Here is a 24,799-nt window from a genome sequence, read left to right on the forward strand (position 1 = left end):
TCTCTTAATCTGCTTTGGTTTGTTTCTGGGAGTTTCAAGGATGAAGTTGTTTTCTCTCACATAAGGTCTCTCCACTGATGACTCCTGGTGTTGTCAGATCCTAAATAAATAGTTCATTCCTGTCTCCTGAGTGTGAAGGAGAGGATGTACTGAGAAAAGTTCAGCTCCGAGTGAGCAGAGCCTCTCCAGGTGTCAGGGAGCACCAACTGCTGTAATACTGGATAACGTTTGTACACATATGTTCTTTGGGGTTTTTTTAAACCCCTGAAAAGAATAAAATGAGAGATTTGTTTTGTTTCCCATGTTTGTTTTTATTTTGCTGTGGCTTACTTCTCACCACTTGACTCAGCTGGCGGGATGGGGTGCAGGACACCAGTCAGAGCAGGGAAGTTCTCAGTGGTGGATGTAATTTAATTTGTTTTGTTCTCAGTTAAGCATTCTCTTCCAGCTTCCCCATCATCTTTTTCAGACTTGTTGTGCAGTGTTTGTCTCATTGTGTCTTTTGCCAAATTGCCAAAGGAGGCAAATATTTTGTCTCCTTTTTAAAAATGCCTATGAAGTGCTCTTAAGAATGGGTACCATTAGATGAATGCCAGTGTAGTTTATGTTTTGAATCTACAGGAACCTTGATGGCAGTTAAGCAAAAAAGTGAAAATAATTACATGGCGAAAGAAAAATCAAATACAGAAATGCACATCTGTACACTGAGTAGTGAATGCAAAGTGAGCATGGCTGGGGAGCTCCCTTAAAACATCTGCAAATTCTCTGATGTTTGGGAGTGTAACTGCAGGAAGATCTGTGCAGCCAGTAGCTACCATTGGGTAAAATTTTATCTGTTTCTCTAGGGTATCAGATTCAACTGGTTGACTCACAGTAGCTATGTGGGAGCTAATTAATCATATAATTTGCTGTCATGTTACTGGGTGAACCTGTATCCTGGTAGCAGCATGAATTTGAGATAATGGTTTCCTAATGATTGAAACAGCCCTAATAGCTCTGGCCCTCGTGCTTGACTTCAACGTTCCTCTGGTGGCTTTTAGAAAAATCTTTGATGTGAGGTTACCTTTAATGAATGTTCTGTCTGCTAATACAGGTAGAGTTTGCAGCTGTGTGGATCAGATACAGCTGAGCCTCTTTCTCTTCTTTATCTAGTATATTTTTAATTAAAACAGCATATTAACAATAATGCGTTGATATATAATGTGCATGTATTCAGTATCAATCTGTTCTGTAGGTTTTACTCTGTCATTAAGAAAATTTGGGCTGTTTTTGTTGGGTTTTTCTAATTTTTAATTGGGTATGAGTTCTCAGACCTTTTCCTAGGAAATTATAGAGCTCTGTAATGGGTGGAATACTTCAGGTTTGCCCAGAGAGTTTTTAATCAGAAAATTATTGAACTCTTTCACAAGAAACCTTTAAGCTTGGACACTATAACTGTGTAATGTAAACAGCTATCTCAAGAAAAGGAAAAATAGAAGCAGGGTATTTAAAACAGAAAGAAAACAAAAGTAACCTTGCTTTAAAAGACACTATCATTTATCTCCATATGTAAAATTGTGTGTGTGTGCAGGGAATGTCTTTAGTCAGTGTAAAAATCTAATTAAATCTTCTCATGGCAGTGATTCAGAGCTGACCCTTTCTTCATTTGGAGCATCTTATTAGAATAATAAACCACTCCCTGCTGAGAGCCACTGGCATTGACAGACAGGCCAGACACTGGGGCTGCTGATCAGAAAGGGTTCAGCAGGCTCGTGTTGTCTGCAGGGCTTGCAGGAAATGTTTTATTGGCCCTTCTCTAGCAGCACTTTTGAGATGTTTGGCAGAGTACAAACCTTGGCTCTTGACCAAGTACAGACCCAGGAACAGGTGGATTATTTTGTACCACTCAGTCACATTACAGTGGACAGGCTTTAGTTTTTCTTTGTTTTTAATAAAGGACTGTGGATGCATAGACTGTCTTTTCTTTTTTTAAATCTCTATCTGTTTACTATTAGAAATTATCTGACAACCTGGAATTTCTTTACTTTGAATAACCAACTTGACATGCCTTAAAGGAATTTGCTCTTCACAAGTTTTGAGCTCGATATTCATGAAGAAGATTGGGAAACGTATTTGGAACTAAGCTAGACAGTGTTAATGATAATATTTGTGCTTACCTTGGGAGATCTTCATTCCTTGGATTTCACTTGGGCACTTTCCTCTCTTAGTCTGCCTACATAAACAGAATCATAGTATTTTTTAGTAGGCTGAGCTTTTCTCCCAGATTGCACCAGACATGGTAATTTTGCAGGGCTTATTCTACTTTAAATATATTTGGCATTAATGCTAGCTTAGGTTCTATTTTTTAGGGAAAATCATCAGGTGATGTCAAGCAATGCAGGTACAGGACTACACTTCTGAATTTCTGTATTTCTTACTCTGGTACTTGGCTTTAGTCCAGCTCTCAGCCCCATGAAAGACTTCAAACTCCAGCTCAGAGGCTCCAACATTTCAAAAGCCACAGTGAACTTAAAACCTGTGTGATCTGTGCTGGGGCTGCACATGATCCTTGTGTGAGTGGAAATAACAAATGAGAGGGAATCTGATTACAGGAGTGGGGAAATGGCCAGAAAGGTGCAGTGAATTTCTGCTGTCACTTTGCTGCCATGTCTGCACTGTGCTCACCAAGCCCAGGAGTTACAGCCATGATGAGCCCTTTCCTTTAACCAACTTTCTTGTTCAAGGAGAATTTTTCTCAGTTTTTCTCAAGGGAATTCACCCTCCTCCCCCACATTGACTTTCAGCGGAAGCCACGCAATTAATTTCCATAAGCCCTATAAAAAATCTCAAAATCTCAACCTAAGGAACAGCTTGTCATGCTGGAGGAAGAAGTGATGAAAGCATATTTTTTATAAAATAGGGTTTTGAAGGGCTTCTCTCTCCTAAATGTTTGTACTGGGAGAGTCTTGAGTTTATAAATGCCTAATTGTTCTTGTTACCTCCAGTTTTTCTACTGAAGTGTGAAGATGACCTTGAAGGAGTCCTTTGATAAACCTCTGAGTTGTAAGATAGATTTTTATCTCTGTAGTATCACAGGCAGATCGAAGTACTTGGTCAGATCATAATTCTGAAGAGCTAAAAACCAGGACTAATTATGAAATTCCCTCAAGAAAACTTAAAGTAAGTGATCACAAAAGTTGAAATGGGTAAAAGCTTGTGTAATAAATTGCAGTGGGCTGTGCAACGTTTATATCTCATCTTTTCTGATTTTTTCTTCACCTTTGCTTCCCTCTTAATTACAGAAGAACAAATTGATCTTAAGGATTCTTAAAGGCTGATATCAAGTATCTTAAGTACCCTTAGAACTAATGATATTAAGACTTGCCTGTTTCTACCACGATTTATAATTTTAACAAAAGCTCTAGACCTTGAAGAGGATTATTTTTTTGGAGTGGCTGTTTGAACTCTATTGATGAGGTCTAAAATTTGAGTCTTCACTTGCTAATTCTGTGTAATTTTAGTCCTGTGTATGAAATGGTCTGCTTTGCTCTCCTGTTTTGATATAGTAGCTATCCTCCAAGGGTTAGATCCCTGATCTTCCCTTCCTCCCCGCCTCTGGAACTTGTGATGCCTTCACTAAGTTCAGGGAGGTGATGTGCCTGAGTGCAGTGATCACTAGGATCTCTCCCTGCCAGCAGTGCCTGTCATGGTCAAGCCCAGTGTGTGAAAAGGTCTAACTGGGCACAACATCCTGTGTTTCCTGTTCATCACTCACTGCACCCAAAGGTAAAATCTTGCTGCTTCCCATAAGTATAGAATAAATAATAGGAATCATGCATCATCTGTTGGTGTTCATAAAAGGAGGTAAGTACTGTAATTTCTGCTCTGTTCAGGGAGAAATAAAGCACAAAGAAAGAGAGTGAGAAGGCTTTGCTGTTGCAGTAAATCTTCAATAGCAGAGCTGAAAATAACAGGTTATAAAATAATGAATTCTACCTTGAGAAGGCTGAACTCAAGTTCAGTGCCAGTGTGGAGTAATACATGGTGTCAGGGTCCCATCAGGTGGTCAGTGCACACAGTGGGGCCTTTCCCAGGTGGGAAACAGCCCCACTCACTTCCCGTGGCAATCTGGCTGGTTAAGAAGCCATCCCAGCCCATCACATTTCCTCGAGGCAGGACTGAGCTCTGTGCCTTCCTTTGAGCCCCTTGTCAAAGCAGTGTCTGGTGTTTAGTGGGATCAGCTGAACCCCCTGTCCCTACCTGCAGGACTGGGGGTGCAGGAGAGGGGGCTTCATCTCCCAGCACTGACCCAGCAGCCCCAGGTGAACCCTGAGAGGGTGGGGGCATTATCCAGCTTTGGAACACCGTGGGGGACAGCTCTGTGTGTGTGCAAGCATTTGTTTTCCTTTTTAAAGGACTCTGGCTTGAGTTTCTCCTGAGGAATTCTGACACAGCTCTGCTGTATGGAAATGGGTGTGCACGTGCAAATTTAGGCTGATGTGAGTGGCACAAATTTCTTGAAAAGTTAGGAAAAATACAAGAATCATCTTTGTAGATAAACACGAATGTAATAATTCTGATTCTTACCCAGGCCCCTGAAAACTACTTTAGCATTTGTTGTTAATAATAGCAGTATAATTATTGTTGTTGTGCAACATCATGTTTCATGAAGTGGAAATATAAACAGTGCATTTGTGCTGTGGAGTTTTGGTTCTGAAATTATTTCACCTCTGATGCTGAATGGTTAAGGGAGGGCTGGTTTTCCTCTCAAGGTGTGTATAAAGGAGTTAACGCTTTTCTATTTCATAAAGCACAGACCAGTGCAGGTTCAGGCAGGATCCTGGTGATGACTGTAAAGTAGATGCATGCTTGTTTTGTTAACCAGTTTTCACACATTCTAATATCCATACTCCTCTCATGATTACTGCTGTGAATTAAAGGCATTTTGAAGAGCATTCTGCATAAGTACAAAGAAAGCTATTTCAGTACTATAATAAAATAGCCCTGGGAATTGGACTGCAAGGTCTCTATTTGTAAGTTAAAGTTTTCCTTATTAAAGTTGCGCTTTTTAAGGTGGTGCACTGGAATTCAGCATTGTGAAGAGATGTCTTTTTGCTCTGTATTAAAAAACAAAGTATGCACTGACAACGTGTGTTTTCAGAGTGTGTTACAGAGCTGTTTGTTCATATTTAATGTAAATGTGCAGATGTCCAGAGAGTATTTAATTCAGCAGCAGGTTTGCATTCCAGAAGCTTTCAGGAGGAGAGCCTGTGTTCATTTGTGCCATCACTGTCAGCTCAGACCTTTGAGGACATTCCAGGCAGGTCTGCACCACGTCATTTAGCAGTGGACTCACTGAAGAATTCAGAATTGTGTTTGCTGTATAAACAATGCTGCTTAAGTAACAACATTTTACCATAAACCAATATTTTATTGTTGTAATAGAATGACCCCAGTGTGCAGCATTCGTGGCCCATGATGTGTAGTGCCAGCAGGAATTGTACTGGCACGCCATGTGTGCAGCCTCACAGGGAGTTGAATCATGAAACTGGTTTAGATTTAAACCAATACTTCTTTTTTTCAAGCCAGCTCAGCTGTGAGCTCCAGCTCCTCCAGCACAGCACATCTGAGGGGGCTGAATGCTGTGCAGGAGGGGATGTGTCAGTGCCTTATGTCACTATTGCTGCTGAAGCCCGAAAATTGTTGAATCACAGCCTCAGGTTTCTAAATATCTTTGTAAATCCAACCCTTAAACACTCTGTCTTGGCTTCTGGAGAGCTGTCCAAATGATTCCACATGTGTCCTTAAGTGCTGTACCAGGTTTGGCCTTTTGTGAGTGAGAAGTGCAGATGGTGAGTGTTTGATACAGCTCTGTGTGCATATGCTTTTGCAGCAGACCACCCTGTGTTTATATGTAAACACTGCTAGACTATTTAAGCACATAACTTAATCTTTTGCATCCACTCAGTAATAAAGCATAATTCCTCTATGACCAAAATAACATCCATAGCAAAGTTGAAAACAGGAGGATTTTTAAGATTTTTAAGAATGGAAGTCTGCCTTCTCTCAGGTTTGGATCTTTCAGTGCTTCCAGTCCTCTGAAGGTGGAGTGGAGTGGGGTTGCACAAAAATTTTAGCAGATTTGTTCCTTAGGACCTTTGTTCCAGGTGTCTTAGCAAATCAATTCCTTGCAGCCCACACATCCTGACTTCTTCCCACACCTGTGGATTCATACTGCCAAGACTCTCCAGTGCTGAAACTCCCTCCTGCTCATCCTGGGGTTTAGCCCCAAGACTGAAGAACTGTGCACAACTCAGATTTGCTCCTTCTGCCCTCACCTCGCCTCCTGGTACTTCGAAGTCAGTCAGTTATTTGAAAGAATGTTTTTCCTTTCTGATGTGTCATGAATAAAGATTTTACAGCAGGAACAGAGGCATTGCAGGAGTAGCAGAGACCAAGTCCATGTGCAGATGAGAAGGGAAGAGAAAGATGAGCCAAGAGGATCCTGGCTGGAATCTTCCACCACAAGAAACTTGGAAATTGGGTGAGAAGAGAGAGGAAACTGCTGAAGCAGTTTGTTCAGAAAGGACAAGAGGACAGTGTTAACAACTGTAAGAGAAAACAGCCTGGCAAGGAAACTCGTAGCTGGAGGAGAATTTGCTCAAAACAAGAGAGTTTAGTACCGGAGCCAGGAAACCGTGAGCATTTTATAGAGGCTCTGCAGAAGTGAAAAGCAAGAGCCTGTGTTAACAATAATAATAAAAAAAAATTCTACAGAACCTGTGGAATTTGGGAGAGGAGGCAGAGACTTCCAGGATTGTTGTACAGATGTCAGGGATGGTGCCAGCTGTCTAATTTAGTCTTGAGACGTGAAGTCGCTTTCTCAGCGTGAGTGGTGTTGAATTTCTTTTCACGCTCTTCATTGCCTATCCAAGCAGGAAGTGTCATCTCACCAGAGCTGGCAGAGGTCACTGTTTTAATAACTATTGTTAATTGATGCTTCTGAAAAGTCTTCTATCAACTTGAATTTGCTACCTGCAGAGACTTGCCTAGCAGGTAGCTGAATCAAATTAAAACTTAAATTCCGTGATGAATAAATCACACTAGAGCTGTGGTTACCCTGTATGTGTTAAAATATACTATTTCTCCAATCAGGCTGCCTGGAAACTATTAAATCTCTTTGTAAGACTATAATATTTTAAATTCTGCTGCTGCTAGAGTCTTTAAGTTGTATGTTGAGTCTTGGTTCTTCCAAAAATAGCTGTTCCATAGGTCTTGGAACGAGTGCAGGCAAACACTGTCCCCCGATGCCTCCATCAACCAACCCAACATGTGCAACAGGGCCAGCTCATGCTTTTGAAATATCACACATGTGAAAAGAAATTATTAACTGAAAGCCAAAAAAAAAAAAAAAAAATTAAAATCTGTGAGCAAGTAAATACTGTGCTAGTAAGTGAGAGGATGTGTGGAGAGTTTCCCCTGTTGCTCTCCAAAATATCATGAATCCAGATTTGACAGAATTGTAGAGTTTATTTTTGTCTTACGTGTGATGTTTTCTGCTAAGTGTATAGGAAAAATTAACTTCTTTCATGTTACAAATGTGTCTTTTTACTCCTTTTCTCTTTATGTCCATCTTCCCAAGATCACGTAGCAAAATTTTCTTTCTTCGAAAAGAAAATTATTATTAATACCTATATTTCTAATTTTTGAATTGTTGTATTGGGTGGAAAAAATGAACAGCATGCAAGTGAAACACTGTGTGGGAAAAATGCTATTTAAGTCTTGTCTAAGCTGTTAAACATCACACCAACACTGGATTGCTGGATCTAATCCAGTAAAAATAAAAAAAAAAAATTAAAAAGAGAGGTCACATTAGAGAGCGGAGCCATCTGTCCAGTGTGGAATTGAAAGGCATTTATAATGAATTACTTTCCTATATTGCTGTCTTTTGGGGGGCCTTTATGTGAATCAAAGAGATGGTACAAGGCCATTTATCTACAAAAATGGTTCCTGAATTATTTCTACATTGTCAACCTGATGTTTTAGCATGAAACTTCTCAGTGAGTGTTTTGCATAGATAATTAGGTCTTTCTAAACAGTATTTTCTAACTGGCTTCAGAGGTGTCTTCTGCATGTCCCAGGCATTGTTTCTCTAATAGGGACTAAAGGGTTTTTGTGTACATTTACTGGCAAAATGGCAGAGAGTTTTTTTTTAACTAATATCTCTATTACTTTATTCTAGTTTTGGTTTCTCTGCATGTTCATAATGACGCTTCATTTGAAGTGTAATATTTTGAATTAATTTTAGTCATTGCTGATGTTCATGAAGTAGATTTGTTTTGACTTTTGTAGTATTAATCTGGCATGTTTGTGGAAAAAATAACTCTTCTACATTAAAATAAAAATACTGATTTATAGTGTTGACAGCCTTTGAGAGCATCTAATAGACTGGCTGGCTCTGCACCTTCAGATGCAAACCTCTGAATGATAATATTAGCATTTTATAAGTAAAGATTTTGTATCTAAAATTCAATTTTAATACCTCCTGAAAAATCATGAACCTGTGTCATGAAGGAAAGAAGAAGAAAAAATGGGAGGGGAAAGTTGGTACAAACCTGCTGTTGAAGATGTTTTAACAATTTCCTCCCAGACCAATAAAATTACACTGGGGAAATTGTTTAGTACTTGATGAGATTTAATGAGGTGAAGACCTGTTGGTTGAGTCTGTTGTTCTTTTCTGAGTAGGATCTTCTGGGATCTGGATTAGGAGGCACATATGGATCTGGATTAGGAGGCACATATGGATCTGGATTAGGGTGCAGGTGTTGATGAAGTTACTTAAAGCCTTTTTAAATAGAATGAGACTAACTCAGGATGTTGCAATGAGAAGTTGTTAAATGTTTTTTGAGACCTAAGATGGTTCATAATATGAAATTCTGTCTAAAAAGAGTTAAGATTCTGGGCTGTAAAATGGGGATTATTGGGTACAGTCTTTTGCAATCTGGCTTCAGACCTTTTTGAACCATTTTTGCATCCCAGAAAAGCAATAGGGAATTTGTCTAGACACTCTCTTCAGCCCTTTGTAGGTGGAACAATGCCTGTTCTAGGACATGAAATTTCAGCTTATATTTAATTCTGAGAATTCCATTAATTTCTTAAGATGAAAATAAGCCAAATGTCTGAACAAACCTATTGCCATTTGCTTTTCCCCGCTTTGCGTTATTTCATCTGGGTTGGTAAATACTCGTTCCAACCATCATCTTTTGTATGTAGGAGAAAACTGAGATGTGCAAAGGACGTCAGAAGTTAGAAGTGCTTGTTGGCAAAGTAAAATTAGACTTTTCTCCATCCTCAAGTGCTTTGCTTCTCTGAGACTGGGCAAGAGGTTCTGTAACATAAATAGGAACTGTCGTATTTTTGAGCTAAAACTGGACAGAGATGTGTAAATTTTGTAAGTGCTTATTTTGGCAGTAAATGTATGTATTTCAGTTCTACAAAATAAGTTCCAGACAGCAGCTTTTTCTCTGACCCTCTTTCCAAACAGCCTCAAGAGTGCACTTTATCTCTTCTTTAACATGTGTTCCTCAGCTTTCTCTGAAGTCATCACCAATTACACTTTTACATTACTTCACTGCACCTGATTTCTCATGTCTATCCTTTCACATGATGTTTTACCAGATGTCCTCTCAGAAGGGCAAATCTATGGAATTTTGCCTCAGATAAGGTTGTTTGTCATTTCCTATTTGATACAATACACAATCCAGTCAGGCTAATTGAGTAATTATATATGTATTTTTGGAAGAATCTTTGTTCTGCTGAGTGCTCAGGAGAGCCTGATGACTACTTGATAAAAGGCATAGAGGCACAAAACAATGCTGCATACATCAATGCTCTCTTCTCCTGTTGGTCTGGGATCTTCTCTGACATCCCATTGATTGAGAAGAGAAGGAAAAGGCTCCCTGTGTGATGATCCTGACAGAGCTCCAGAGTAAAACAGCACATTTCCTGGGGCACGTGGTTTTCATTTTGCGTCTTCTGTCAACTGATCTGTGAAAAGTGGTACAAAATTAACAGGCATCTGAGCCCAAAAAGTCATAGTAACTCACCTTTAAGTGCTTTCAGAAGGCGGTTAATGCAAATTAGGAGATTTCTGGTTTGCTGTATGTGCGATTTCATTTAAAGGGAAGATTCTGCAACCCTGTGAATTCCCTGTTCTGCCTTACGCTGCTCACGTAGTACAAGGTGACAGTTGGGTTTGAGTCAGATTTTAAGCCTCATGGTCAAGACAATTTTACATTTAAAAATAATCTTATCTAAGAAAGACTTTGAAGAATTGATTACCTCCAGCCAGCCTGCATCCCATTTTCAAAGGATGAGTGTGCATGTCCACTGGGATTTTCAGAAGGACGTAAGCAGATTAAGTGTCCACGTCCAACTGTTGTTCACATGATTTAAAATTGCTGGAATTTTCCTTCCTTAATGCATTGACTATGCCAGTGTCTTGTTTTCTACAACTTCTTATTTTGTTTGTTTTAACTTCTTATTGGCTACAGCTTGGCAAATTGGAAAACTTAAGCTATGCAAAAATCTGCATCACGACATGTTCAGAACCACAGAATCTCTCCTTGCCCCTACCACAGCCAGTCATCCCCGGTCCCCCACATGCAAGAGATGAATTTATTTGCAGAGCCTGGAGTAACAGCATTTATGAAGTAATATAAACTCTTCTGCTGTATGAAATCAGTCTGGGATTTAGCAGTCATTGAAATGAGTTGGGTTTGTGCTGTCCATGTGTAGTTGATTCCTCCTGGAGCAGTGTCTAATGTGCCTCCTCTTTCCCAGTGCTGAGGAAGTTCTTGGCTTCTGGATGTTTTTGGCTTTTCTTATCAGCAGCAAGTGTTAATGAGACATTGCAGTGAATGGGGGAACTTTGTTCTGCACAATGACAAGTGTGGATTAAGGTTTTTGTGCAAAATTGCCATAACTCATTTCATTCTTTGGTTACTTTTAAAAGCTGACTTTACCAGCTGAGGTGGTGTAGCTTTCCTGATTTGATTTTAATTTTTCTGATTATTTTAATCCTTTGCAAAGTAGCAATTGGAGCATAGCACCTCATTGATGTTCAGGAAGTTTTAGCACTAACATTAGAAATTAATTACTTTGAAGAGCAGGAATTCAACATTTTTTGCCTTTGTTTAAGCAGAATAAAGGGAAATAATTAGCTTTTTTTGTTTGTTTGTTTTTTGAGTTTTACTCTTAATCTAACTCAGGCAACCAATTTTTCCAAAGTCTTTTTTTTTTTCAGAGCATGTATGTGGTTTAGCATGAAAACAGTTTTATTTACGAATTCATTCATTCATTAATTTGGTTGAGTTGCAGAGTTTGTAAATGGGGACAGATCAGTGCACAGCTGATACAGACTGTCCTGGGAACTCTGCTAAAGCAAATATTTGGATTTTAATGTGTCCAGAGGAGTGGCTGAAGTGGCATGTCCATGGCTTGGGGTGATGTGTCCTGAGAAACAAGGTCTCTGTAAGGCTCTTTTCAGTGTTAATGGAGGTCAGTTCTTAATTTGATCCCAGGGAACAGGACAGCTGTGTGCCAGCACACCTTGGCCTGCAGAAACAGGGATTACACCCAGCAGAAAGGATGCTGTTTTACCTTCGTGTTTGATTGCTCCAGAGAAACATCTGGAATTTACCAACCAATTTCAGAGTCACCAGTGCATGAAATAAATTGGAAAGATTCAAGGAAAAAAAAACACCCCTAAGAATCATCCGAAGACTTTGATAAAACCTTTATCTGTTAAATTTATCAAAGAGAGAGTAAGGACATGACAGCCTGTGAATTCCTGCACTGGAAGAGTAATTGTAATCATGTGTCCTTCAATCCTCCTGAGGAGAAAGTAAGGAAATACAATGGCAGGAGTTGGAGGCTGACAGATTTGGACTAAAATTTAAGAGAGTGCATGTTTTTAAGGGCAGAGTAATTGATTTTCAAAACAACTTGCAGAGAACTTTGGTTTGTTTCCTCTTGTCAATAACTTCTTGAATTATTGCTTGCATGTGGTTTTGAAAAATATGCCGTTATCAGAGAGAAATTGATTCAGGAAAGTCCCATGAACAGGGTTAAAAAGGATAAATTTTAAATTGATCATTCCTAAAAAGGATAAATGTTTTTAAAAAGCATAGGTTTTATAATCTGAGAGTGTGAGAGAGAGCCCCTGTGTTAATGCTGCTGTTTGGTTTGGTTGGTAGATACGTTGATGATGTGATCAGTCGGATTGATAGGATGTTCCCTGAAATGTCCATCCAGCTCTCCCGGCCAAATGGAACCTCTGCAATGCTTCTGGTAAGCTGAAACATTTAATCTCTTGAGTTGAATTACTGTCCCAAAAATGCAGGTTATTAAAGATGTTTTTTTCCCCAGAAACATATCATTCTTCATTTGCTACAGAAATGCAGCATCTTTCTTGCTCTTAGGCAAATAAGTGATAAAAATAATTTCCTCTTTAAACAGAAGATCTATTGCTTTATTGTTAAATATGATTGTAGAAATATGAGCACAAAACTCAAATATTCACTGTGGTTTTTGGCAGACTTGGCAATGAGTGAATCTTAATCATGATAATTAAGAAGGAAGAGAATGTTGTGAAGAAGAAAAGAAGAAGGAAACCAATATGATTTAAATTTGTTCACATTGCTCTTGGGTCAGTGAATTTCTATTATATGATGAAGTTAAGAATTTGCCTTTGAAGTAATTGAGCAGTAAAGGCTGGATTTGAGATAAACAAGTCCAATACATTCGACTTATTTCTGCCTGACCAAGCAAGATTTCATTGCAGAGGAAGCTATTGTTCACATCCATTTTTACAGGCAGCTGTTGTGCTTACAGCAAAAGAAGTCTTCAGAGCTCTAAGACTTTAAGTGGAAGAGGAGTCCATGGTGTGGCAGCTGGATGCTGATTTCCTTCTAGGGAAAGGCAGAAGTCACATATTTTGCCAAATTTTTAATAAAACTAGAAAATACACCACATACATAGATGAAGAACTGAGGCCAGTTCAGTCTTTACCATCTCACATTTCTCATGGAAATTTCCCTATAGCAACTACTGCTGTGATTATTTTTAATGTTTAAGTATTTTAATTGTATTTAGTTTGAATTGATCAACTGCCTTACATCTCATTATTAACTTTCTTTGAACAGCCACAAATTCACAAGAGATTAACTGAGTCAGAGGTTAAAATAAACAGCTGGCATTAAAGCATTTAATCTGCAATTGTTGGATTCACCAAGTGGAAAAATATATTCCAGAAAAGAATGGAATTCATCAGTGCAGTCTTAAGAAGTTATAAGTCTTAGAAGTTTTTGCATTTCCTCTTAAGCTGACTTTGTGTTTTATCTATTTTGCTGTAAAAAAATGTCTGGTTTTGCTTCCCTACTTTGAAACTCTTTCCATTCTCTTGGAGCCCTTCTTTGCATACTGAAGTGCCTTCCACTTTAGGTGGCTTTTTGAGGTGGTGTGGAAATAGATGATGTTTTTCAAGACTCAGGCACCATTAGGAAATAAGGTAAATTATCTTGGATGTGACTGCCAAGGAACAAGGTTGGGTGGTAACTAAAGGAAGTGCCTTTCACCAGCAGCAGTAACAGAGTGAATTCCATGTGGCTCTCTAAATCAAGGACATTTTTGTTTCTACAAGATCCCAGCCCCATGTTGAACTAGTGGTGTGCATATTTTCCTTGGATCAGAGATCAAAAAGATTGTTTTTAAAGTATTTTTGTGTGTGATTGTGTGATGGGTTTATCATTTTTGCTTTTAGCCAGGTTTTCCCTCTTCCCCATCTGTCTCAGTTGATGTTGCCAATATGGCACTTTCCATCTGGCCCTGACTGCTACAAAAGCTTTTGCTGTTTTCAGCCACGGATCCTTCAGTGAAAAAGGTGCTGAGGGATGGGCAGTGTGAAGAGCACCTCCCCCAGAAGGAGGGAGGTTTCTTCAGCACTTGTGATTTCTCACTCTGAACTTAGCCCAAGTTACATCTGGAGCTGCTCCCCTGCAGCAGTGTGGTTTACCTCAGTTTCAAAGGCTTCACATAACGCTCATTTTATCAAAATATTTCACAGCCAAACTGTTCGCCCAGAGTTAATTAACTAACTGTATAATCTCAACCATGCTCATCCTTGGACTGTTCATGGCACACCTGGTGTCTTGGGAAGGTCCTTCCTACAAAGGTCTAATTTTTATAGCATCTTTAACTACAGTCATTCCATCTACCAGAGAAAACCCATGCAATCATCTTCAAAAGCGCTGGTAAGCACTATACATATCTTAAAAACGTGTAAATGATTGGAGAGAGATGGGGAAGAAGGGGAAAGGGGGTCTGGGAGACTCTTTGAAACTCAAGAAACGTTGAGGCCTTTGCCAAACAAATTACCTTTAGGAAGAAGACCCAAGAGAGAAACTTTCAGCCCCAGACTCTACAACTTCATGTGCACATGGAAATCTGTTTATGTCCTTAGCTGTAGAGGTGGGACTTGCACCACTAAGATTCATCTGGTGGTTCAAGAAGTCTTTCTCTTCAAGAAGAACAAGAAGTGGCTGGAGAGGGTCCTGCGGAGGGCACCCAGAGGATTTGCGGCTGGAGCGTGTCTCTGATGAGGAGACGCTGCGGAGCTGGGCCGGGTTAGTCTGGAGAAGGGAAGGCTGAGAGGGGATCTCTGCAATCCATGTCAATATCTCCCAAGAGGTGTCAAGTCAGTACCAAACTCTCTTGAGTGGTGCCCAGTGACAGGAGAAGGAGTTACAGCCAGAAACTAAAAGACACAACGAAAAGTTTCACTTCAGTGTGAGGAAGAACCCTGAGATGAGCTCCCTTGGTTAGGGCATGGTGCCAGTGATGCCAGCTTTGTGGGTTTGATCTCTTTGTGGGCCATTCACATAAGAGTTGGACCCAGTGATCCTTGTGGGTCCCTTCCAACTCAGAATATTCTGTGATAAACTTCTTTCCATGGAGTGTGGCAGAGCTCTGGAAGAGGAACCCAGGGTGTGGAGTCTCCTTCTCTGGAGACATTCCAAACCCACCTGGGTGTGTGTTCCTGTGTCACCTGCTCCAGCTGACCCTGCCTTGGGCAGAGGGTTGGATGAGGTGATCTCCAGAAGTCCCTTCCAACCCCAACAATTCTGGAGTTCTGTAATCATTAGAAGCTGTGTGAGCCTGTTGGTCAAACTCTGCTGGCGAGTAACCCTGGTGCTCAGCTGGGCTCTCCCTGACCAGAAGCTGCAAACTCCTGTGAGAAAAATGAACTGCTGCCTCCAGACAATGAGGAGGTTTTTATGCTTTAGATTTATACACAGCAATTGTACCTCATTAGTCTGGATTTATGCTACACAGGCCAAACACATAAATAATTGAAACCTTTCAGAGCTGTGTGAGATCCTCAGCCGATTTTAAAAGCAGTTTATTGTGGCATTTCAAGGTGCTGTTTAATCCCAGTCTTCACCAGTGATTTTCCAATTAATCTTTTAATAGCACTATGTATAAAATAGACTAAACATAGAATTATATCAGCTCTAATAACTGTGTAATGCAAAATTAATTTCCAGCAGCAGCACAGGGAAATATGGACTCCTTAAGGTTTTTGTGAGATTTTGTTGATCAAATGCCAGGAATTGTAAATAGGTAAACCTTATCTTGTGTATTAAGAAAACATTAACTAATTTTTAATGAATGAAAATACCTACATTTTTTTCCTTGAATGATTAATCATATTCCTAGATACATTATTTTTCCTACTGTAACAATCAAATTATTTTGTGATTGTTTCACGTACCTTGTTTCTGTTATCAACATTCATAATATTTTTTGTGTGAAACAAATCCTGTGTACAATTTACTCATTAATAACAGAAAGATTGTAGAAGGCAGTAAACTTCAGCCCTACTTTTCCAGCTGAGAAATATGAGTTCCTTACCATCATGTACCCAGCCAGTCCTACTCAGGGAAGAAGCTTATTTTCTTATCTGTGTCTGGGAACTACTTTGCCTTTAAAGTCTTTTTATCTTCAATATTTGTAAAGAACTACTACAGAAATTACAAGCACTGGGTAAATATTTTTGCAGATAATGGAACTATTTTCTGTAATTTGTGTTTCTAAAGCATAATGATATGTATAAGTAACTTCCAACCCAAACAACTGATTGTTTCTGCTAAACTCAGGTCAGAAATCATGATTTTTTTCTTTCCAGGTTATCTTACAAATTTTTGCTTTTAAATTGATTTTTATAAATTTATACTGCTGCCTAGTTTTTTAATAGATCTGTCATATAAAAATATGAAGCAAGTTTTTATAGAGTTTTATTCATTCTCCTTAAAACCAGACACGTTTGCATTTGAACTTTCAGATCTTGTTCCCAGCATTTGCAGCAGTCTGATTGTGTGGCAGTGGGTTGTATTAATTGCAAATAGGCCAGACATCTGTTCCCTGAAACTGAATAATTCCTTGTGTCTCATTGTTGTTTATTAGTGTTTTACATAAAACCATTATTATTTTTGTTGGGAAAATGGATGCTGAAATTTGTTATTTGCCCATTAAGAAAGGCATCAGACTGATTTCTGTGCATGAGACCCTGATGTTGGAGAACTGGGAGGAGTGAGGGGAGGAATTTGCAGAGTGATTTGAAATCAGTATCGATGTTGTATTGATTGGAAACAATTCAGTGCTGTTATTTCCAAAACAATTTCATATTTCCAGAGTGCTTTGCAGTGTAAACCTTCCTTCTTCCCCGTTGGGTGTTTCTCAGGAAAGCAGGCACGGGATGAAAGCAGGCAGGTTCATGGGAGGGATGTAGCTCTGGTGGTCACGTTTGGTGGCTTGGGCAGCTGATTTTTAAGCCTGTAGGATGAATATTCATTTAGGGATTTACTGCCTTGGAAACAGCAGCTTGGTTTTGGTGTTTAAGGGAACTCTTGGGATGGTGTTTAAGGAATCACTCCTGGGCTCACAGTGAGACTTGTGACTGCAGTAGCTTCACAGTTAGTGCCTGAAGATGGAGAACCAGCATTTAAAAAGCATTAAAATCAGCATTTAAAGGGCATTCAGTCAGTGTTTGAGGTGACAGGGGCAGGGGAAGGACGTCTTGAATTAACAAAGTACATGAGCAGGGGTTGGCATGTAAAGTGGAAAGTGTTCTCTGCTTGTCTAATGAAGAATGAGGAAGATGTGGAGGAGTCCTTTCCATTGGGAAAAGGGAACAAGAACAGAAAAAAGTAGAGAAAGACTTGTGAGAAATGTCCTCAGCTTTGCTCCCTCCACAGGATTACTGTGCCCAGAGCTCTCAGGTGTGTATGGATATTCCCATAGATTTACAATGTGGAAGATCAGACATCATTTTTATCCTTGTAAAATTCCTGATGTGCTTTAATTTAGAAAGGAAAAAAGACACAAAATCCATTTCATCTTCTGTAACAATGCTGGACTGGTGTGAGTGTTCCCTAAGTGTGACTGGACAGTGGCAAAATCTGTCCTTAAACCTTTGAACAATATTCCTGTGCCAATTTTTTGCCTTATTAAGAGAATAGGGAATGTTAGTGAGGGAGAAGAGCCAGCTCATCCTTCATATGGTGGAAGCATTTAAAGTCCTTCATTTATGTTGACTTTTTATCAGGCACTATTGCAATTAGGTTAGACTAATGAAAGGTAAATTCCAGCCCTTGCATAAAAAAAGAAATCCTTGTAAAAAACCTAATTAGTATGTTTGTTTATTTAGACTCTAATGGCTTAATTGCATCTTATCTTGCTATTTACAAATAGGCATCATTAAAGAATAATGAGCATGTGAGGGAAAACGCAGCCATACCAACAGCAGATGAGACATAAAAAACGAGAGGAAAAAAATCTAGTTGAAAGTCTGTGTGTTGGCTTTTTTTTTTAACTTTATTTTTAATGCAAAACCTTTTTTTTCCAGCATATAAAAATACGATTTCCATGCATTGTACTGATTAGTAAGAAGGATCTGCGAGTGGGAGGCTGAGCTTATGGCTGGTTCCATGGCAGGGAGCAGGTGTCTGGCCTTTTGCTGGAAATCTGTAGCTTGGTTACATCTCTGGTTGGATGTTGCCTTATATCTGAGGTGAATAAAAACCACACACACACTTGTGCTCCTTTTTATAGAAGCGGGGAGGTGCCCATGTTAACTGAAAATAATGTTTTCTTTCTTTTAGCTCTGCATTGCAGAGCATCTGCAGCTCAAATCAGCAGCAAATTCCCTGGAATGCTGAGGGGAAATCTGCAGCTTTGGGAATTTTTCATTTCAAAAAGTATGGGAGCTTGGTGTTGTCAGCATACATTTTCCTGATATCGAACTTAAATAAATTTTAAGAAAGAACATTTGTTAATGTGTTGTTTTAAATGGTTCATAAAAGGGCTTTTCACTTGATATTAGTTTCAGTGAGGAGGCAAAATTAAAGGAGGGGATTTCAAACTGTTTCTCCAGGCAGAGTTCTGGCATGGTAAATTAGTTTTGATCCTTTTCATTTTGTAAACTCATGTGGACCCTATTTTGACTTACTTGGAAAGATACTTTCTTCTTTTATAGTAGTTTTAATTGGTGTTAAATGGGGACTTTTTTTAGCAGTCTTACAAGAAATTATCTAAGTCATTCTCCCTGATTATTCTGTTTCCCCCTCTCCCTTTCTTGGCATTCTGTGTCTGTCAGATGCTCCTTGAGATTTATCTTGGTGATAGACAAAATATTTTTAAAACTGGGGTATTTCAAGAAGATTTTTATTTTATATGTCTTTGTCAGAAAAGCTGCATAATATTGCAGATTTCAATCAGCTGCCTGTCCTACCTTCTTCTCGGGCTTGCCATTTTAGGAAGCAGGGGATTTATGAATAACTTAACTGTCTGAATTTAGTATACTTTAGTTAAAAGGAAGTTAGAAGTATGTTGTTATTACACAGCCCAAAACAGAAGCTACAGAAGTATTTAACTTGCAACTGTTCCATTTTCAGCTCACAGAACTGTGGGGCATATTTTTTCATTCATATTAATTGAATTTTAAAGTGACCTTGTACATGTATTGATTTGAATTAAAATTTTCTACATCAAGGACGAGTTGGCATATATCCTTCAGGCAAAATATTAAAAAGCCAAGTGCTGTCTTAACAGGATATCGACAGAAGAAGTTGAAATTTAATAGGAAAACTTGGCTTAGAAGGAAAATTGTTGCTATATTGTCACAATTGAAAGGTATCTTTTCTGAACAAGGAAGGAAATTTCTCTTAGTTAGTACCTGTGGAAATGCAGGGACATTTCAGTGCCCATTAAATAGGGATCATCTGGGTGAGTCTGGACCTCCAGGAGAGATCTGCACCTTTGGAGCTTGGAGTAGAACTATCAAATTACTGGTTTACCAAAGCCATCAGTGTTTTATTACCTTCTTTCAGGTGGTCTGCAGGGACTCAGCTGTATGACTTCAAGTGTAAATTATGTTCCATACATAGATCTGTTCTGAACACCATCTCCAAGTAGCCAAGTTGAGCAGGGATTGGAATAAAATGGTCTGCTGAAAAACATGATCTCTGAAATACAGCAGAGTTGAACAAAAACATTAAGCCCTGGAAATAGATATGAATCTTGATTACTGGAGGAAAAAATGAAGGCTATTGCATTTGCTGTGTACAGTATGGAATGTGTTTCACCCTGAAAATAGCTGTGGAGCAGAGTTCTGGCTTCCACATCTCACAGCATCCTCCAGTCTGGTGACAGGCTGTTGTTCATTCTTTGTACTACTACCCTCATTCTTTCAGTGCTCTTAAAACCATGAACTGTAATTTCTCTGAGCTACTCTTTTACAAAATTCCTGCTTCTGTCAGACTTAACTAATGATACAGTCCTACAGAAATCCTCTCAGTGTCTGGATCTCTCTTCCAGCCAGAGTAAAATCTGCAGGAATCCCTTGTCAAAACAAGAGTGGTACAAAAGAGGGAAGTTTTTTGTTTCAGTTCTAGAGCACTGTAAGAGCTAATTCAGACAACCCAGCACCAACCCAGCCAAAGTTTGGATTTCCAGGGTGCCTGGGTGCCCCCTGTAAAGGGGGAGTGCAGCTGTAGGACCTTTCTCAGGGAGCTCACTGAGGTATCCAGCTAAAGCTGGGTTTCCACAGCTCCTTACACATGTGGGAGACAGGAATTTTGAATTTCTGTGGTCAGGCAAGTGGATGATCAAGGTCCTGTCCTGGACATTGTGCAGGATGTGACATTTCAGTGCTATGATGGATTCTGGAAGTGGGAAGTGAACCACTGGAAGGGTATGAAGTCAGATCACTTGGAAAAGGGCAGGGAGCTAATGCAGGAGCATTTGTGCAGGTAAATCATGTGGGGAGGAGGTTTGAGGCCAGCAGTGAGTTCATTCCAGCAGGCTGGAGTGCCACACACAGGATTTTTCACCGTATTATGTTCCACTGTTCACTCTGAGGATTTTCAGGAACATCCCACACAGGCTTTAGATCAACCTCAGATTTATTTCTACCTGGCAGCAATGGGAGGTGCTGTGAATGCACAATGGAAAGAGAGGAAAGGAGGGAGCATCAACTAAAGTGTGTGAAGGCAATGGGGATAGGAAATACTATACAGAAAGCTGGGTCTGGATGTTTGCAGGGCAGCCTTATCCCTCTTCCATTAAGATTTCTTTTTCTTTAAAATGTCTTCTTTTCCTCCTTTTAGTTTTATTATGTATGGTTGATGCCTAGTGTGAAGTTATAAATAAGAGTCTGTTCTCTCAGCAGACCAATATCCCACTGAAGTGCCAGTTTTAATAAGGCAGAAAAATAAATTGAGAACTGTTAACTCTTAATGTGCTGGCACCTTCTCTCAAAGTTTATTCATTTCTTCCTCTTAGCAATTATGACAAATCTGTGGTTCCAGTGGATGATCAGCATCATAGCTTGGGCACCTCTGGGTAATGACTTAGCATTTCTAACTTAATTAATACCAGTGCCAGGTGCTGAAATAACTCTGCCAATTTTCTGTATATGAGGACAAACTAGATCTTGTTTAAGAGTACCCTGGCAAGATATTCACATTTTTTTCTTCAGAAATTACCCAATCTTCTGACCCACTTTTTATGTTCTTGCAGCATTATGCCTGGCAGCCTGTCTGCTTGATGGCTGTCATTGTCCTCCCTTCTTGTTCCCCTGTCTTTTCTCTTGCTGTGAACTTGTCCTGCCCTGTTGTTCTGACTTTTCCCTGCTGGAGTTCTCCCTGTCCCGTGCCAAAGGCTTGGCATCAGTTCTGTCTGTCTGTGGCTCTGTCCTGCTCTGTACTGATTAAATCAGCTCAGGCTGGGGCTGCTGGTGTTGGAACAAGGTGATGGGCAGCAGTCATTAACAGAAGTTACAAAGGAATAACATCCAACAGATCAATAAAGGTGCATATTGACTGATTTATTTAGGTGTGGATTTGTCTGCTGAGGTCAGCAGTAAAAACACATTTGTTTTAGGGGGTGTTAATCTGTACAGGATGAAATGTTGGAACACTGGCAGAAAATGAGCTGCTGCCAGTTGGGAAATACTGAAATGAACTAATTGTTTCCTTTTTATCTCAGTTTTATGCTTTTGTGGGTGAGGAAAAACTCTCTAATAATCTCTGCATAACAAAATACAAAGACGAGATTCTTGTTAGACACGCATCTTAACTGTATTGAAGTACAACTTCATCTTTGAAATGTAAATTGATTTTTAGATTAAAATGCCTTCATTATTGCATTTTTGTCAATAATATAATTTAGGCTTGTTTCTGTTGTTATACTCCGACTGTCCCTTTGTATTTTCCATTATACTAGTTTTATTCTTTGCATTTTAACACTTTCACAGAAGGAAATGAAACCTTTGAAAATGTAACATTTTTACTTTAAGCTGTAGTTTCCTTTGAAATAATTTTACATTTTTATTGGACAGAAAATGTTTTCCATTAAACTCATGGTGCTTTTACAAGCCAGCATTAGGAGAGTCCGATTCTTCTTTCAAATTGTTTTTCTCTAAGTGGACTTATATTGGAGAATATCAAATTCATCGAAAATAATCACATTTGCCCATTGTTTTTGACAAGTTATTGAGTTGTGGTGTTAATAAAATGGAGAGAATTGCTTGGCAGTGTCACGTCTGCACAAGGGAATTCTGTGAACTCATACATTTTCAGTTGCAAATGAATGTTTGCTTGTTCTGCACTTTATAGTATCTCTCCTCCTCATAACACACACTGCTTTTAGATCTTTTATTTTGGTCTCTCTATAAAATATTGAAAACTGAAATGGCATCAACTTAAGCTGTTAACTCGATGGTCTTATGAATTCAGACACCCTCAGCTCGCCCTCAGCTCGCTCGTGTCCTTGTGCTGCTCTTGCCAGGTTACCCTGGGGAAGGTGTTAAAGGTGATCGTGGTGATGCGCAGCCTCTTCATCGACCGCACCATCGTCAAGGGCTACAACGAGAACGTCTACACCGAGGATGGCAAGGTGGGTCCTGGCCTCTCCAGCAGCACTGCAGTTCATTTCCATCTGCTTGCATGGCAGAAAACTGGGATCCTGCTGCAGGCACACCAGAAACCTAAAACTGGCAAAAGACTAAGGATGTCTGCAGAATGTTCCAGTTTAAATTTGTCTTGCTTCGCTTGGGTTTTGCATCCCCAAATCTCTGAGTTCTTTCTAAGCTGTGAAGCCTTCACTTGAATTTCTGATTTATCACCTTAGACCCCAGTTGTTGTGTTTGTAGGTCTGCTGAGAAAACATTTTTGCAGTGTACCAGCACATCAACAGCCCAAGGTTCAGCTTTTGCTCTTCTGAGAGCCATTGAAAAATCTTGGGCTGGTTTTTTTTGGCTTGATAAACACAACAGAGAGGATCATTGGTAGGTGCTCCTCAAGAATTTGCTTGCCAGCAGCAACACATCTTGAACAGCAGCTACTACAGCAAGTGTTACCTGTTTCCACAAGTGATTTATTTTGTGAACAGCTCACCCTGCTTGAACTCTGAGATTTCCTGTGCCTGCACACACTCCATATGGCTCTCCTCAGCACATCAGGAGATGTTAACAGGACCTGACGGCCTTAGCTCAGCTCGGGTCTCTTTCCAGGGTGGAAGGGTCTCTGTTCCCGAGACATCCGCCAGGATTCTCCATTCCAGTAACAGCACTAAATACCTCCATGTTTCACATTGTCTCTCTGGAGCTTTCTCTTCTGATTATGAAGCCTATTAAAATAAGAAGTTCATTATATCAAGATGAATATTTGGCACCCATAGGCCATGTTATAATGAGGTGAGACTTCTTTTCCTTTCAAAAGTGATAACTGTGTTTCAGCACACAGAAGCACATTGTGTGCTGACCCAGAGTTCAGCAGCTCTGAGTCTGAGCCTCTGTTCTCTGGGAAAGGCCAGGAGCTGAGCTGCTGAAGGAAATAGTGCAGCTCCATTTCCCAGGTGAGACATTCTCTCTCAAAGGGCGGAGGATTGGCCTAAGAAGTAGTAAAGTAAAAATTGCTTAATTTTGATTTGCCTTTTTCAGATAGGCAGATTTAAATACCAGTTTGCCACAGAAGCAGCTGCTCTCTACTCCCTGTATATTTGTATATAAATGCAGAGCTGCTGCACCAGCCCCTCTTCACCCCAAGTTCTGCATGGAAGTGAAATGATAGTCTGCTGAGAGAGCACTGACAGTGTGTGATGGATTCCCGTGTCACACTTCATTTGGGTGTGCTCGATTTCTCTGATGAATCCAGTTTCCTTTGAAGCTCCCTTGAAATACAATAATGCTATATATGCTGAAAAGCTAAGTAAGGAGTTCCTTTCTGAAACTCAGCATCTGGCACTGGGATTCTGTTCAGCTCAAGGTGAACTCTCCTGGGAGCTGCACATTGTTCCTCTGCCATCGTTTGCTGCCAGGGGACAGCAGGACTTGCCAAGGCCAGCTCTGGGCACGGGGCACTAACCTTTGCCTGCTGTCAGTGGGGAGCAGTTCTGCTCCTCCAGAGCATTGCTGTTAACACCTGGCTTATTTCTTGCTTTAAGCCAGTCTGCAGGGGAGTCTGTTCTTTACTCATTTAGCTTTGTGTCCAAACCTGGGCTGTGTGACTGCTCCTGCAAGGCTGCACCAACCTGTGACCTTTACGTGGCACTTTGCTATTCCAGTGGGCATCCCAGAGATTTTGCAAACCTGAAGGTCTCTGTTTTAGGTATAAATAGGAACATTTCATTTTACTGAAGTAGAACTGGCGGTGGAGCCACTTAAATCATGAGCAAATTTGGCTTGAAAGATTAAATAAATGCGTAGCTTGCTAGTTTTGCCAACTGGAGCACATATTGACAAACAGTGAGCTCTTTTTTTTTTTTTTTTTTTTTTTTGTCACTAATTAACTACTCTGGTAATTGGAGAATAAGAATTAAGATTGTGTTCTCACAATGATTTGCTTTCCTCATTGTGCCTGCTGGGAATGAGCGATTGCAGTCAGTTACGAACAGAGTCCATTGCAATTCCTTTCCTGTCACAACAGATGCTGCTGGGAAGGTACTTCAGTGAGGTTTCTACACCATTCTGGCTTCTCAGTTGCTAGCCTGATAGCATGAAAAATGCACCAGCATTAAGGAGAAACACACAAAAAAAGTAAGAAAAAGATCAGTGAGTATCATCCTTATTAAATAACAGAAATATGGAGAACCCTCAGGAACACAGTAGGCGGTGGTAATTTTTCCAGGGAACAGTTTACATAGTCATTGTTGATTTGGGACTTAGCTTATGTATTCCTAGGAAACATTTAATATTTGTAAA

The 24,799-nt window shown here is 39.8% G+C and overlaps 1 protein-coding gene across 4 annotated transcripts in view; it reads left to right on the plus strand.

Moving 5' to 3' along the window:
• MED27 (mediator complex subunit 27) overlaps window positions 1-24,799 on the plus strand; it is an 83,453-nt gene that overhangs the window by 44,626 nt on the left and 14,028 nt on the right. For 2 of the 4 annotated variants that reach the window (XM_068211195.1, XM_068211194.1), the window contains exons 4-5: window positions 12,237-12,330; window positions 22,387-22,494. In XM_068211195.1, coding sequence (XP_068067296.1) covers window positions 12,237-12,330; window positions 22,387-22,494 — 202 coding nt within the window. The remainder of the gene's footprint in view (window positions 1-12,236; window positions 12,331-22,386; window positions 22,495-24,799) is intronic. The other 2 variants (XM_068211196.1, XM_068211197.1) reach the window with 1 other exon arrangement.

Source organism: Anomalospiza imberbis, chromosome 21 (genome assembly GCF_031753505.1).
Source record: "Anomalospiza imberbis isolate Cuckoo-Finch-1a 21T00152 chromosome 21, ASM3175350v1, whole genome shotgun sequence".
Classification (NCBI taxonomy): Eukaryota; Metazoa; Chordata; class Aves; order Passeriformes; family Viduidae; genus Anomalospiza; species Anomalospiza imberbis.